At 35.4% G+C, this 15,717-nt stretch overlaps 2 protein-coding genes across 2 annotated transcripts; one reads left to right on the top strand and one right to left on the bottom strand.

The window, feature by feature from the left end:
- Positions 1-800: 800 nt before the first annotated feature.
- On the bottom strand, positions 801-12,375 carry LOC143446148 (stress-induced-phosphoprotein 1-like). The gene is made up of 13 exons (XM_076945661.1): positions 12,274-12,375; positions 10,556-10,740; positions 9,025-9,108; positions 7,871-8,002; positions 7,457-7,598; positions 7,003-7,156; positions 5,744-5,912; positions 5,357-5,586; positions 3,513-3,730; positions 3,095-3,256; positions 2,768-2,904; positions 1,632-1,771; positions 801-1,240 (listed from the first exon to the last, which is right to left on the bottom strand). Exons 2-13 carry the CDS (start codon positions 10,556-10,558, stop codon positions 1,168-1,170), a joined length of 1,644 nt encoding a protein of 547 aa, XP_076801776.1. The 5' UTR covers positions 10,559-10,740; positions 12,274-12,375; the 3' UTR covers positions 801-1,167.
- Positions 12,376-12,722: 347 nt separating this feature from the next.
- LOC143447087 (uncharacterized) lies at positions 12,723-15,639 on the top strand. Its single transcript, XM_076947022.1, has one exon. It carries the CDS (start codon positions 14,459-14,461, stop codon positions 15,194-15,196), a length of 738 nt encoding a protein of 245 aa, XP_076803137.1. The 5' UTR covers positions 12,723-14,458; the 3' UTR covers positions 15,197-15,639.
- Positions 15,640-15,717: the final 78 nt, after the last annotated feature.

Below are 15,717 nucleotides of genomic sequence, written 5' to 3'. Positions count from 1 at the left end.
TTGTCCCTTAAACGGAATAAAATTCCATTTACAACAGTGCTTGCAATAAAAAGTGTTTTGTTTAAAATATCAATCCTCTGTATCACGATGACGTCAAGTAGTCATCTACACAATATAAAAGTCGATGTTTCCAGAACCGTAAAGCAATAAAATACGACAAAAAAACAACTGTGTGACGTATATTTCAGGTAAACGAACAAGAGCTTTCCGGTAGAACACAATTTTTGGAAAATAACCTCTTGTTAAAATCTGTTTTGCGCACTGATGAAGTGCTAACGAAGAAAATAAATTGGGGTGTTGTTTTCACCTACGATTACTAAAAAGTCCAAAGGAATGGTGACGCCAATGCACAACTATCTTGTTTGCTTCAGACTTTTTTCCAACGTGATCGCGCGCTATGTTGTCTAGACTCTAGAGTAGACATTTAGCAACCGAAGCATAGAATGTGTTTGCAAAAGGTGTTTTATCAGTACATAAAAGGTTACTGCCTACCTGATCTAAATACGAATCGCTCGCCAGCTAAGTTGATGAAATAGAAGTGCTTTACGTTTATGCTGCTTGGCTCTTGCGAAATCATTTTCCAGTCTTTAGTATAGTACTACGGAACATTTATATTTCAGGTGATATCAGTGTGATCCAATTTCGACTGTGCGTGTAAACTGCGGGCTCTAATTCTCAACTTACTAACCTTGAGCACTGTGACAGTGCAGATAAAAATTGTTTGTAACTGAGCGCACACTGTGGCCTAATTTATGCAACGTCTGACCGAAATTATCATCTTAACTAACATTGGTCCATACTACATGCTAACAATAGCAGTTTATTGACAAAATTACTGATCAAAGTTCATATATCATACAGAGAATAACAATAAAACGTATCGGAAACAATTCCGAACTTTCGAAATACCAAAACCATGTACTGATGTTTGCGCATTCATATGAAATTGCGTGTAGAAGCTGGTAGTTTAAATTACCTGTCGTTGATTACAGGTTTCGTCATAAGCACATTCGAGTTAATGTTACGTGCTGCGGAAAATGATATTGCAGGTACAATAATAGTCTTTTATGGGGGCATGTTTTCTATAAATATTACACTTTTCAATGTTCAGTCTTGGATATGGTAAATTCCAGTTGTGCTGATGTAGATCTTTATTTCTTGACGATATCAACGTACGGATAATATGCCAACATCAAGAAGCTTTTGTATATTACGTGCAACCTCTGGGTTCTTTAGATGCCTTTAAAAGGTACACGTTATTAAAACAGGTAAATAGGAGAAAACTATGATCTAGCCTAAAAAACTTGAAAATAGATAAATAAAATGTGCCATGAAAGAAGCTGGTATTTGCTTAATACAACGTAAGCACCGAGTCTACGGTAGTTTAGTTGATACGGTATTTAAAAGGTTTATCCTAGGACTGAAGACAGCCTTTGCACGACTTAAATTGGGCAATGTTTCTTCACCCTTTGAGCCTAGTTAACACGCCTGTCTGCGTGCGAACCAATAAACATCACAAAGAAAGTTTTAAAAACAAAACCTTTACCAATCGTCAGTCGTTTATGAAAATTACGAAGTGATTTTGCTTAGATAATGGTGATCAATTTAAACAGAAAGAAGTTGTTACTTACTCCTGCAATGCTTTAGGATCTCGCTGGATTTGGTCAAGAATCATTTTCATAGCAGGATCTCTCATAATTCTTCCCACTTCAGGATCAGACATCGCCCTCTTTTGCACTTCTTCAGGGTTGTTGCGATTTTGGTAATCATTCTACCAACGAGAAAGATAAGGTAAAAAGATGGATTAACTCAACCGGAACAAAGAATTTATGCATTGAGTACACAATCTGCTGTTATTTCATAATTTTAAACACACCTATCTACAAATATCCCTTTTCTTCATTTCACTACCATACACCAACTAACATGTAAAATTTAGGTTATCCTTTAGCCTCAGAAATTTGGGTAATCCTTAGGCCTCAGTCTCACTACAGCATATAATCGGCGGTTAACTGATTTTTGCTCTACGAGTGGTCAGTGCTGACTGGTCAGGAGAAAAGTGTTATATAACTAGTTGAGGTAACATTAGTTATAGTCGCAGTGCCCCAGTTGGAATTAGTTAGTTCCGGCATGCAGCTTTGCTTGAAACAGGAGCAAGCCATCACCATCACCATAATGACGTTGCAGACAAGACCAAAATACGAAGTAAGTAAGTAAGAGTACTTGTGTACAAGTACTGCAACCTAATGAGAGAGCCTGGTCTTTTATTTATGATTGAGATCATAAATAACTTCTATCTGAAGCAAACAGGTAGCCATAATGTGTGTAAAAAGTAGGTACAGAAAATGTATCAATCCACTTAACCACACATGTTTACTGGCCAACTAAGGTCAACAGACAACTAGTTACCATATATTGCCAAACTGGTGAAATGCTCCCCTTTATAAATCACTCCCCATTGAAATGAAACACCAGGCTACATTCAATTGAAAAGTAGCAAAACAAATAAATATTCAAATAACAATTTTTTTGACGACATTATTAAATTACATTACAGTAATTTACACTTTTAGACCTTCTACTATTGTTATTATACAGTACTTGAAAAATGTAGATTGAGAAAAACAGTAACAATGACAAAACAATTGATTTTACCCGTAACTGAAAACCAACGTCTGGTAAATAACCCCCCATGATTAAACAGCCAGAGTCACTGTGACTTGCAAAACTGACGCCAGATCGGTGAAAGTGCAAAATGCAGACTTACGTGTAAACATCTTCTGCAACCATCAGTTGCCTCAGAGTTGTTTGGATCAACTTCGAGTGCTTTTTGGTATGCATCCACAGCTCGCGAGAACTCCTTCATGGCCTCCAATGCTCCACCTTTTCGGATGTGACCCTTAACTAAACAGTATACGTAAAATGACAAGATGATATGATTTGATGATCACAGGGTCAGAGTAAAACTTGGTAATTTAAGTACAAATTACAGTACAAGAAAATAATTACAAGCTTACCTATAAACATGAAAAATGTAAGATGTATAAAGTTTGAAACAGTAACAACTTGCATTAAGAAGACTGCTATGACTTACTAAAATTAGGATCCTTTTGCACGCACTCATCACAGTCTTTTAAAGCGAGTCGAAATTCTAATAGCTTCATGTAGCATGCAGCTCGGTTCGAATATAGGGTGGCGTTGTCTGGGCTTCTCTTGATTGCTTCATTATAGCATTTCAAAGCTTCAGGATATTTTCCTACAAAACATATAATCTAAACAGTTGGGGAATTTACAAAAGTAAGGCATTTTTACAATACAAAATTAACCTGAGGATTGAATAAAAAGAAGTGAATCACATTACTGCTAATGCAATCAATGACATCAATGGCACTAAATTTCAACCAGGTAAATAAGAGAAATAGGATTAAAAGTTATTTTATATTGTCCAGGGATAAAAATCAGAAATGAATTCCTCTTCGATTAGACTTGCAGTGGTATAGCAATTCACTCACCAGCATTGTAGAAGTCATTGCCCTTCTTCTTTTCCTCAAGTGACAATTCTGGATTAATGTAGGCTAAGCGCTCAGCTTCAGCCATGGCCTTCTCACATTGCTGTGCTTTTGCAAGCACATCTTTTGTCCGTTGTTCAGCCAAAGATTTATCAAAAAATTGTTTTGCTGAAGCATAATTCTTCTCTCTCATGTAAGAATTTCCGATACGAGCAAATGCCCTAAAAACATTTGTAGTAAGGCATTTGTACAGGCCTTTAGCTGGTCAGTAGTGATGGTTTCTCTACACTTTTGAAATAAGGTTTCATGGCGGACTCAGGTTGAAGAAACACAAGTTGAAATAATGTGCAGTGAAGTTAAATTAAGAGTTTAATCCAGCTATGTCCAACCAAACAATTTTAACCAGGCAAAAATAAGGTCATTTAATAAAGAGCAGGGCACACATCATACAACTTATTCCACTTGACTAAGTTTAACGCAAAGTATAAGTGAAAAAAATTTATGTTTTTAAATAAAGCAACTTTAAATAACTTGTGCAATACTTGAGCACATTGTTGAGTATGTTATCAAAGTAAGCAATGTACAATACTTAAGAGCTCTACACACCTGCAGAGGTGTGAATTACCACATCTTTTTAGGTATTATGTGTTAGTAATGAGTATAGCAAACGAACTCCATCCACGAACAGCTACATGTACTATTCTAGATGAAAATGGTTTGTTTTGGTCAATCTCTACAAGTCTTCTCAGGTATTGCTTGCGGCATATTAAATCAAAGAGTATTTGTGATAACATAAAACCTCTAAATGAGCCACACAAATCCTTCAACCAGGCGGGATGCGTGTTGGATGAGCTGATACCATTTACGTCCTATTATGTATACGGGATCTGTGCAAAAAGTATCCGACCTTATCTCTTCCCACCAAAAGTAGTGCCACCTGCACCAAGTTTTTTTGGGCATTGTTAGGTCACTATTATTCCGTACGTGAGAATCATTTCAAGGCGATCGGCCTGTGTTAAGCATTCATTTCATTCTCTCTGTGTTAAGCATTGAACGCAGGTGTGCTCGGTGATTGTTTTTCACTAAAAATCGAATTTCAATGACAGAACGCATCGAACAGAGGCATTGCATTAAGTTTTGCCAAAAGCTTGGTGATAGTCAAACTGAAACAATTCGAAAGATTCAGCAGGTTTTTGGAGATGCGACCTTAAGTCCAACTCAGAAAAAGGAATGGTTTAAATCACTTTAAAGATGGCCGAATGTCAGTGGAGAGCAAGCCACGCTCAGAGAGGCCATCGAAACGAGGAGGTGATTGAGAAGGCCAGCAAATAAGTACTGGAAGATCGTCGTTTAACAGCACGAGAAATCGATGCAGATGTGGGAATAAGCATGAGATCAGTTCATTCCATCTTAATCGAGGATTTACACCTGCAGAGAGTGTCGTCAAAATTCGTTCCCAAGCTGCTAACAGAGCAACAGAAGGAACTTCGGAAGGAAATTGCCCAGTACATGTTGAAATGTGCAAACCATGGCCCAGAATTTATGAAAACTAACATGAATTCAGAATTTATGAAAACCACTCTAAAAGGGACATGATTTCAGTCACAAGAAGACATTATAGAAAATCGACGTAGGGAGCTATGGAACATGCCAGAGGAGCAATTCAAGAGATGTTTCCAGAAGTGGAAAAAACGCTGGGAAAAGTGTGTGGACCTCCAAGGGGGTTATTTTGGAGATTAAATAAAATTTGTAAAATTCATTGTGTTGTGTGCTCTATACCAAAAGGTCGGATACTTTTTAAACAGGCCTCGTATAATTACAAGCTCTACAGTAATAATGCAACGTACTTGGCTATCAAAGCATATCCTGCTCTGTGTTCTCTTCCAACCTCAATAGCTTTATGACATACTTCTCGACATTTTTCCAACTCATTTTGCTCAAAGTAAACTGCAGCTTTGTTGGTTAAGAAGGCCATATTAGTGGGATCAAGTTTGGACGCCTTATCATAATGCGCTAAAGCACTTTCAAAATCTTTTTTCTTGTATGCAGCATTCCCAAGCCCCTTTTCTTCCAAAGACTGCAAAGAAATTCAAAATCTTGTGATATTAAAGTAAACTTTCTTTATTCGCTCAGTAATTTAGAATATTGTGCAATAAATTTGATCAAAACACGGTAGAAGTTGAAAAACAAAAAATATTTTTATAAAACGATCTCTCATGAAACTGTAAATGTACCTCCTGCTCATGCGAAGGTTTTTCCTTCGAAGGTGGTGGTGTTTCAGATTTTGGAGCTGGAGGAGCTTCTTCAGATTCCATGGGTTCATCTCCATTAGCACCGCTCATATCCAAGTCTACCCCTATCAATACACTGAGTGTGTTCTGCAGCCTGGGATCATTCAGTTTACTGGAAACAAAAATATTTTCCATAAATATACTGATAAATGTATCAATTTACTAGTTATTCATTCATTTATTAATTAATAAACTTATCTTACTGGGGACATTTTTTAAACAAGCAAATATGATATACCAAAATGAAACTGGTACACCACACTAGAATATACTAAAACAGAATTTTCCAATACACAAATAACCAAAATAGAGAGAATAACCCAACAATCAATCAATCATGACAGAATTTACTCATAAAAATGGTCTTTGTTGAGCATTTCTGTGAATTTTTAGCAGCACAAAAATAAAGTTGCTGCAATTTTTTATTGGGTGGGGTATGACACGGAATATTGGAAACTGCTTTGTTGGAGCAGACAAAAGTGGGGTTTGACAAACATTCAATAGTGTGATGTAAAAAATGTTTACACTGCTGTGGGTGTAGTAAAGATAATATTATACTGGTTGCCTGAGATAGGCTGGTGACAATTTGATAAGACGACAATAAAAAAATGTAATCGTTGCCATTTTTACAGATGCATGAAGCAAAACGCAAATGACAACTTACCAACAAAGATAAGCAAAACTATTTTTTTTCACTAACTAGTGATTTGGTTTGATCAAGGATCATTTTGACTTAAAAATACAAAAAAATGATCTGATCTTAATGACTTTATTGTATTACGAAAAAATTGTTCTTTTATTGACTTCACAACTTCATTAATATTTGCCCTACTATCATGAAATCTCAAACCTACAGTTCTTTCACTATTTTCTTTCATCAAAAAATTAATTTTATGAAAAAACATGCCCTACCAATTGCAAATTGAAAAAAAAAATATATGATATAACTTTAGTTTTACTCAATTATTTTTTCAATTGTTTGGTAGACGTAATCGCCCCAACCCTGTTGAGAACCACTGTACAAACTATGATGTACAGGTCTACTCTTAAAAGCTAAATATTGCAATTATTTTGTATGTATATGTAATGCAATCATATAAATTTATTATAAAACAATTACAAAAACTTGATTTTACTTTTATCACCAAACTTTACTATAGAGGCAGTAAAATATATTCCATGCCTGCAAAGACACAACGTACCTAGCAAGCAATGTGGGTTGTTCATTAAGTTCCTGTAACATTTGCTCATAACTCGGATCTTCAAAATATTTGCTAGTTTTGGGATGAAGCTTAAGTTTTCTTTTGAGTTCATCCAAGTTGGAAAATGGATTGATTGGTTGACTTCCCGCTGGACCTTTGATCAAAAAATCCTTAAATATTAGAAATGTTTAAATTTGATTATGACAATAAAGTACTGAATATGAAAATTTCAAAGAACTATTTATAGGCAGACATAGGCTGGATATTTTTACTTTTGAATACAGTTAGGGAGTAGCAAAAATTTCATTGCTAGTCCAGCCTACTTGATCTAATGATGTATATTAAGTAAAACCTCTCGATTTTGGTCCTTCCTATAGTCGTTTTTGTGGTATCAAGGTGGACTGATGATAAATTTGTCAGTTATAGCTAGTACCTGTTGTTCGTAACAATCTACCTGTAAGGTGTTGATTGCACTGTTTAATTCCTTGTTTAAGCTGTTCATTATCGGAATCGTATTTTAACCCTTCCTCATAGGCAAGCTTTGCCTCTTCAAACCGATTGAGAAATTCCAGTGCAGAACCCTTCCGAGAGTATCCCTAAAAAATACCATGTCAAAATTAAGTACAGTATAGTTAAGATAAATCTGATTTCCCAATACAAAGTTATGTTAACCTTTTAAGCTGATTTTTTAACAAATATCAACTTTAAAATCCAGGTACAGTATTATCACAAACATCAGAAAGACAGGTTGCTTTTCTTGCAAGCTTTACAAAAGTTAAGAAGGAAAAAGCTAAAACTTCCTAGAAAAAGGACTTTAAATAGGTAGTTGCCAAATGGTGAAAAAGTGTGGATATAAAAACAAACACACCTTGGGCCATTCTGGTTTTAGCTGAATGACTTTTTCTGCATCTTCAAGCGCTTCAACATACTTTTTTTGCTTTGCATAAGCAGCAGATCGATTGCTGTATAAGACATGATTCTTTGAATCAATTCCAATGGCCTGGAAAACAAAAAATGCAGTTTTATATTCCCATGTTAATGCTAGAGTGAATGCATTAAGTGAATGAATGCTAGAATGGATTCTAGAGTAATGCATCAACTCAAGACACCTCTGTCAGAATTTTTTTTTCATTTGAATCTGCACACCCAGTTGTGGCAAAATCCCTATGTATGCCTTATGAAGTACCAACTTTGGATAACTTCAACTAAACTTTGGGTAACTCAAGCTAAGTTCAAATGAGTCCCTTCAACGTTAAGCAGCTTTGAGCAGATTTTTAACTGCGCCTTAAAAATACAAATTAAAAGACATCTGCCTTCTTGATGTGAACGACCAGTTTAGCACAATGCTGACCAGTGTATTGGCTACAAAGTTCAAAAAGTATTGCTAACAAAAGTTCCAACGTATACAATGGAACTTGGAAGCTGATCAACTCAAAATTTTAAAGAGTTTAAAACACCCAAACAAGAAATGCCTGTTGCAAAAATACTAATTGCACAAACTTTGAATAACTCAAAGTAATGCAAAGGGCCCTTTTGGCTTTGGGCAACAAGCTTTCATTGCAAACTAAACACTCTAGGTTAATGTATTGTATGAGTTTGGCAGCTGTTTAGACTCATGCAACGATTTCTCCTCAGGCTGCTATCACTGGTACTCTGACAAGGAAAGTATTTGTACTGTAAAAACAGTTTCAACCATTTTGCTCATTTAACAAATTTTTTAACAAAATTTAACAATTATTCAGTTTTAAAAACATGTGCAATTGTACATCACATTAGACTAGCAAAAATAGTTATCATATAATTCATAACCGAGTCCTAGTTTCATGTGCTTCAATTAGCTTAACAATATAGTTGATTTACATGCATATTAAATTAAACTTGCATGTTTGTAAAACAGGCTATGATCATAAACTATAATCATTATTTCTAACAACTAAAGGCTAGATTTCTTTAATATAAATGTTACATAGCAGATATTGTTAATCACCATATCTTCACAAACTATAGTATTATAAATATTACCTGAGAGTATAACGAAATTGCTTCTTTTATATTATTCTTTTGAAGTGCAGCATTACCTTTATTTTTGAGGTCTGTTACATCTCCCTGTATAAAAAAACAAAGCTGTTTTCAATCGTAATTTCATTGCATGCTTTAATTCAGGGCTTCCCAAACTGGGGGTCGCGTAACGAACTTCAGGGGTCGCACAGCGTATACCAATTTTACACGAAGTATAAAATACAATCAAAACAAAATATCGTTCCAGCCTAATCAACATTGAAACCGCCTTGAGACCAGCATTAACAGATATTGAGCCACGGCTGGACTTGCTTTGTAGCAGAAAGCAGTCGCACCAATCACACTGAATAAATGTGTGTGCTTTTTTGTTTCCAGTAGCCTACATATGTGTAAAGTAGTAAGTAGGCTTTGAGTTCTGGTTGCTTGAATTCAGTCTTTGCATCTCAATAAATGTCACTAATGACTAATGTATATTTCGCACTGCTAATCAATTTAAACGTGAAGGATCCCGGAAAACTTCAGAAATTTGAAAGGGGTCGCGAGCGAAAAAGTTTGGAAAGCCCTGCTTTAATTGATATACCATATATGCTGATATATTATAGGCCCACCCGGGTGACACATCATATAAGCCCATTACTGGTTTTTGGGTCTAAAATATTGTTTTAGCCTATACTTGCGGTATAAGCCAATACCATGTTTTGGCCATTGACTACAATAGAATAATTTCACCTCATACCATGAAGTCTCAGTTAGTGAAGTTGCAACTTTATAACAATGCATTGTGCTTTTGAACAAAAGATGCCATATCATGTAATCATTATCACAACACAACTTCCTGTAAAATTGCACAGATAGATAGATGAACACCATGTAGTACGTTGTGTGACAAGCTTGGTGATGCAGTAGATAGTATCTGGCCAATAGCAAAGCAATCCTGCTTCAATTCTCAGTTGCGTTATCACTGTAATACCCTTCGGCAAAGCATTAGGTATGCTTGCCCCTATCCAGTGGTTTGGGTGGGCCCGACCGGAAAGTATGGTAGTTTTCGACAAAAACTGGTATGTGCAATAATGCCAATTTTGGCACGAATACCTCAATTCTTTGCTTATTTGTTATAAACAGGCATTCAATGAACTAGTCTTTCTTTGTTTATTTAAGATAAACCGGCGTGACAACAAAAAAGTTGGCGTTCACGTTGATAAATCTCCGTGTGTGCAGGTGCCACACTTTCCACCATGGTCGATGGACAGTTCCAATTTCATTCAATGCAATATAAAACAAAATTATGACAACTGGGAATTGTAGACAAGTTATGTAGGTTGTGCAAACTGGCATCGTAAGAATTCAGGCTATAATGTGTTGTACACCACATAACTCTGTTGTACACCACATAACTCTGTTGCACACAACGTTTTCGTTCCATACGGGCTTGAAATGAATGTTTCCTTAAGATTTGTGTTGTACCAAACTACTAACTAATGTAAACTGTAACTGTAACATAAATCTATTCAACATCACCATAATGAAAACATACCATTTTGATGACTGATATTGGACTTATGATCTTCCGAATTCCACAAGCTGAAAAGGAGTGAAATGTATCCAAGCAATCTCAAATTTAATATTACTAATTTTACAACAGTCACAAAAAGCACTGAGTTAACAGTTTTAAACTGCAATATCAAAATATGGTTTTGAGTGTTGATCCAATGATTCGCTCTGAAAAACAAAATAGGTGCAGAAAAGCTACAGAATATAACTAGTTATTAGGTTTTAATCTTGTTATAGCAAAACAACACGAAAATTTGCACACAGATAATCAACGGAGTAAAATTTCGAAGCCCGGAAGCTTAAAATGGGCAAGGTGTTCCATGTATGGTGATGGATATAAATAACAATGGAAGGTTTGTATTGCCACCAAACCAAATAAATTACGTACATTGACAAAGATTATTATTAACTAAAATAAAACCATACACACATCATTATACTATCACAAAAAATCAACAATTAAATCGAAATAGGGGGAATGATAAGGACATGCTTGGGGAAGTTGCTATAGGGATCAAAATCCTGTTTGTGACCAGGGTGACAAGATTGCAGAATAGTCTATGGCCAAACAACTAAAAATGACAAGTGTGGTGGTGCAAAAATGTTCAGACACAATAGAAGTGCGCACTTAGATTGCCAATTACACCGTAATGTACACAGTTCAGTTTGGCTTATTCAATCTTTCAACCAATTCAAAATTGAGTGCACAGAAGTTCTGTCCAGGTCATTAAGTGCAAAATAATTCATCTAAGTGCAGCACTAAAGCTCATGAAAAGTAGCATACAGATATGTCCGTTGCACAATGTAGCTTTCGGGTGCACAAAATGATTCAAAAAAGGTTCTACTTTGTAAGCTAAGTAATTCCCAAATAGCAATATTTTAAACAAAATAGTGATAAAATTCTACTTTGGTAAATGGTTAGCCGTTTGAGTAATTGGTATTTTCTTACTTCAGTAAACGGTCCGATTGGAAAGAAAGCACTGTGGTGCACAACATAGCTACTTGGTGGACAAAATGGTTGAAAAAAACTACTTTGTAAGCTAACTAATTCCCAAAGAGGCGGTACATGGTGAACAAGGTGGTTAACATGTGGTACACACTTGTTCATACCGGTGCACACTTTTCGTCGCCTACTGGTGCACACCAGTGTTTTAAAATTACACTGTTTGGTGCAAAAAAGAACTTACATTCCATACTGGGTAAACGGTGGCCGGTGAAGTAGACACTTATTTTAGTGAAACAAAGGGAACAGTGATCATCACTATCACACAACTAGTGGTTTGGTTACGACAAACATCTACTGGGGATTCTGCTGAAACATTTTGTTTTTGAAGTCATTATTTCACCGAAAGTAGGTCATACAGCACGTAGTTAAAGATGGGAGAACAGGTAAGCAAATAGTCGATATAAGTTATTTAGGGTTTAATTTAGATTATTACCATTAGAGTTAGCATACATTTAAATTCACTGACTAGCGTAATTGCCGTTTACCGTATTGCTAATTTCCTACTACGGCGACCGGTAAAATAAGTGTCTACTTCACCGGCCATTGTTTACAGAAGTAAGAAAATGGCAAATGCCTAACCGGTTAGCCGTTTACTGAAATAGCTTTTTCCAAATTCGGTACCCGGCAGCCGGTGAAATAGACGTTGCCTTTAAATTAGGTTAACAAGAAGTAATGAAAAATAATTTTAAACGTACGATTTTTTCTGGTGAAATAGTAGCCGTCCTCATTTTTTGTAAAACTGCAATTCAACAAGTCAACCTGAAACCAATCCATATTCCTACAGCACTCAATTGCAGAAAGTAAAACACAACACATGTTTCTAGAAATTTCACAGATAACTTGGCAATAAATCATAGTTATCATAAATCGCTTCATAAAATAAATAAAATTAGTCAAACGTAAAATACTGCAAAAAATAATTGGGGTAGTTTCTACTATTTTTATGTATTTTGTATTATTTTCAATTAACAGAAAATTTGGATACATTTAACCTTAGTTTTACTAATATATTTATTATTACACATCCATCTTCAAATTTTATGATCTTTGTGCTATCTTGATCAAAAAATCTAAAAGTCATAGAAATCATAGACTTAACAGAGGTCTTTGCAAAATTTGTCAGGTTTGGCAACATTACCTACCGGTACATTAGGAAGGGAACGAAATGGGGCCCATACGTCATCGACGCACCGATTGGGGGGAGGGGTTACCGATCATGGACCATGCTGTTTAGTTTACCGCTTTTTTCGTTTGTTCATTGTGTGTAAGCATATTTTCGTTTTATTTTAAATCTGTAAGTGTAAAGTTTTATAGGCTACACTAGGCCTATAGTTTCACCACCTGCACTGACGAGTTTTACCAACTTGCACGCCAAAAGTTTTTATCTTTATGCCGATTAACAATAAAACAGCAAAGAAAAGCTGGTTATTTTAACGTTAATTTATAATAAATGCAGCGCAGAAATTCGGCTTCTGCACCAATTGCTCTTACGCTCTATATGTTATAACTATAAGTATAGCTTATTACGTTGGCGTGGGGCAAATATTAGCAATACAATTTTTGACACATTTATCTGGCTCAGTGAAAGCAGCAAACTTTTCCAGTAAGGGAATTAAAGCTTCATTATACGCCATCACACCAAAATTTGCATCTTTGCATGCACGATTTCTCATCGAAAACTGCTGTACTTTCCAGCAGTTGGTCCTAGTGCGGTGCTGTATCGTTGTTAATGCATTTGGGCAAGGCATTAACAACACTTGCTCCTGTTCAGTAAACCATTCTAAATTTATAATACGATATAATACTAATACTGCCTTGTATGGTAATAAAATGTGTGACTATTGGAACTTGCACAAAAGCTAGTTTGATAATCGGACATCATCGCCTGCCTATCGGTGTGCCGAGTTTAAGTCATACAAAGGCTTTCGGTTTTTTAAAATTGCAAGCATTTTACTGTTTCAGGCATTGGATTGAAAAGATTTCGCTCAAGTTAATAGCCTGTAGTTCTATGATGTCATATCGAACAAGTCCAGTCGTATAGCTCAATGTGCTGTAAAATTAAAGCTGGACAACATTTTTTCAAAATTTTTTGTGTAATGTTTAAAGAAATTTATATGCTTTACTGAAGGTCCTTCGACGTGTCCTGCAAACTCACTTGGCTTCTTTGCATTTTTAAGTATCACACTCCAGAAATAAAGCTAAATCTTTCAAGACTATATTGGCTCTTGTTCCACTACAGTTGTTACTGTAGAAAATACTTTGTATACAGCACATTACTTTAGAAGACATTTAGCATCTTTACAACATCTTTCTTCATGTGCTGAAACTCAAATTAAAATTGAGTGGACGGATGCCTTGGTCAAAGAATACCAGTCTTTTGTTTCAGGTTTTCTTCCTATACTCTAACTACCAGATTCATAGGGGAGTGGTTAGAGTGCTGAGCCCGGAATAACGCGGCTTGCGTTTGGTACTCAGTGGAACTCCTCTTGACCTTTTTATGATTCTCCTGGGCAAGGCATAAATGGCACTTGCTTCTGTTCAATGGTCCTGGTGAACAGTTTCAAACTCAGAAACAGCGATAAATATACGACATAAGAAAGTAAAAAAAAAACTGTGTGTGTTTGCCGAAACTTGCACAGAGGCTAGCTCAGCAGTTGAAGCTTAAGCGATGAAGAATCATAGTCTAGTTTAGACCATGTAAGTCTGAAGATAAATTATAATATCATACCCTACCAAGGAGTGATGGATTTTGCATAAGGGAGTTTGTACACGGTTGGTATGACGTGGTTGAGGTATTTTCAAAACTACGATACTACTCCATAAAAAATATCCAATATTTAAACAAATGGCTTAGTGAGATGATTTGTAGAATTTTAGACCATGAAGATTTTCATAAAAACAGGACAAAAAGAATTATATTTAAATAGTTTTATTTTTAGTAATACGTCTGAAATACTTTGGAGTAATCCATCTTACGACAATATTTTTACATTATGCAACAACTATTTTTCTTCTCTGTTTTTTAGATTCATCAAATGTAATATGAGTGCCTTATCATTTTCACGTTTTATTTTTGTGAAAAACAATATAGGTGTACATGTTGCTAGAAGATGTTTATCATGCGGAGTACAACGTTACGCAAGTATGGTGTATAAGGGCAAAACTCAACCTAATTTGTTACCAGTAATTGGTGCTGACTGTCTTCTAACCAACTTTCTTGAGAAAAACATTGTTTCCACATTTTCAAGATGGAATGGAACAACTGTTGATGCAAACAATACTGGCAGCCAAGAACATATTGATTCCCTTTTAAAGAAGAACAAAGTGGTTGTTTTTATGAAAGGCATACCTTCACAACCTATGTGTGGATTCAGCAATGCTGTAGTACAAATACTTCGAATGCATGGAGTTGAATATGATTCGTATAACGTCTTAGAAGATGATGCACTAAGATCTGGAATAAAAGAGTACTCTGATTGGCCCACCATACCACAAGTGTATATGAATGGTGAATTTATTGGTGGGTGTGATATATTATTGCAAATGCACCAAAGTGGTGATCTTATTGACGAATTGAAGTCTGTGGGTATACGTTCTGCATTACTCGACAAAAAATGAGTACATGTCATTGTAATGTGACTACAAACAAACATTTTGTCTATGACTAAACATACAACATGTTTAATATTTGATTTCATTAATGAATATTTTTTGTGACCATCTTGTATCCATTTGTAATTACTTAAATTTTTTCAATTTTTGGATATATGTTATACCTGTATAGGCTGTATACATATTGTGACTTTGAGTCAATCAGCTATGAATATAACTCAGAAATGAATACCATATGAATCTCACCTAAATGGCATCAATCTTTGCACTCTCCTAAGTAATAACATAGAAAGATGGAACCTTGCATTCTTTGCCTTTTTGTTTTTATCTTGTCAAAACATTTTCATGTATTTTACACCATTTTAATTTCAAGTTTTGATGAGGGAATGGCACACTGAGTAACATACATGTAGGTAAAAACGAAGTAAAATAAAATGCTTCTATCGGCATTCGTTGTAAATTGTAGTGACTGCTACTTCTTAGCATTGAAAAATAAATTTGTCTTCACCCATTTTAAATTAAAAAAC

Source organism: Clavelina lepadiformis, chromosome 2 (assembly GCF_947623445.1).
Source record: "Clavelina lepadiformis chromosome 2, kaClaLepa1.1, whole genome shotgun sequence".
In the NCBI taxonomy this organism is placed as follows: Eukaryota; Metazoa; Chordata; class Ascidiacea; order Aplousobranchia; family Clavelinidae; genus Clavelina; species Clavelina lepadiformis.
This window is presented reverse-complemented; position numbering and strand designations above follow the sequence as displayed.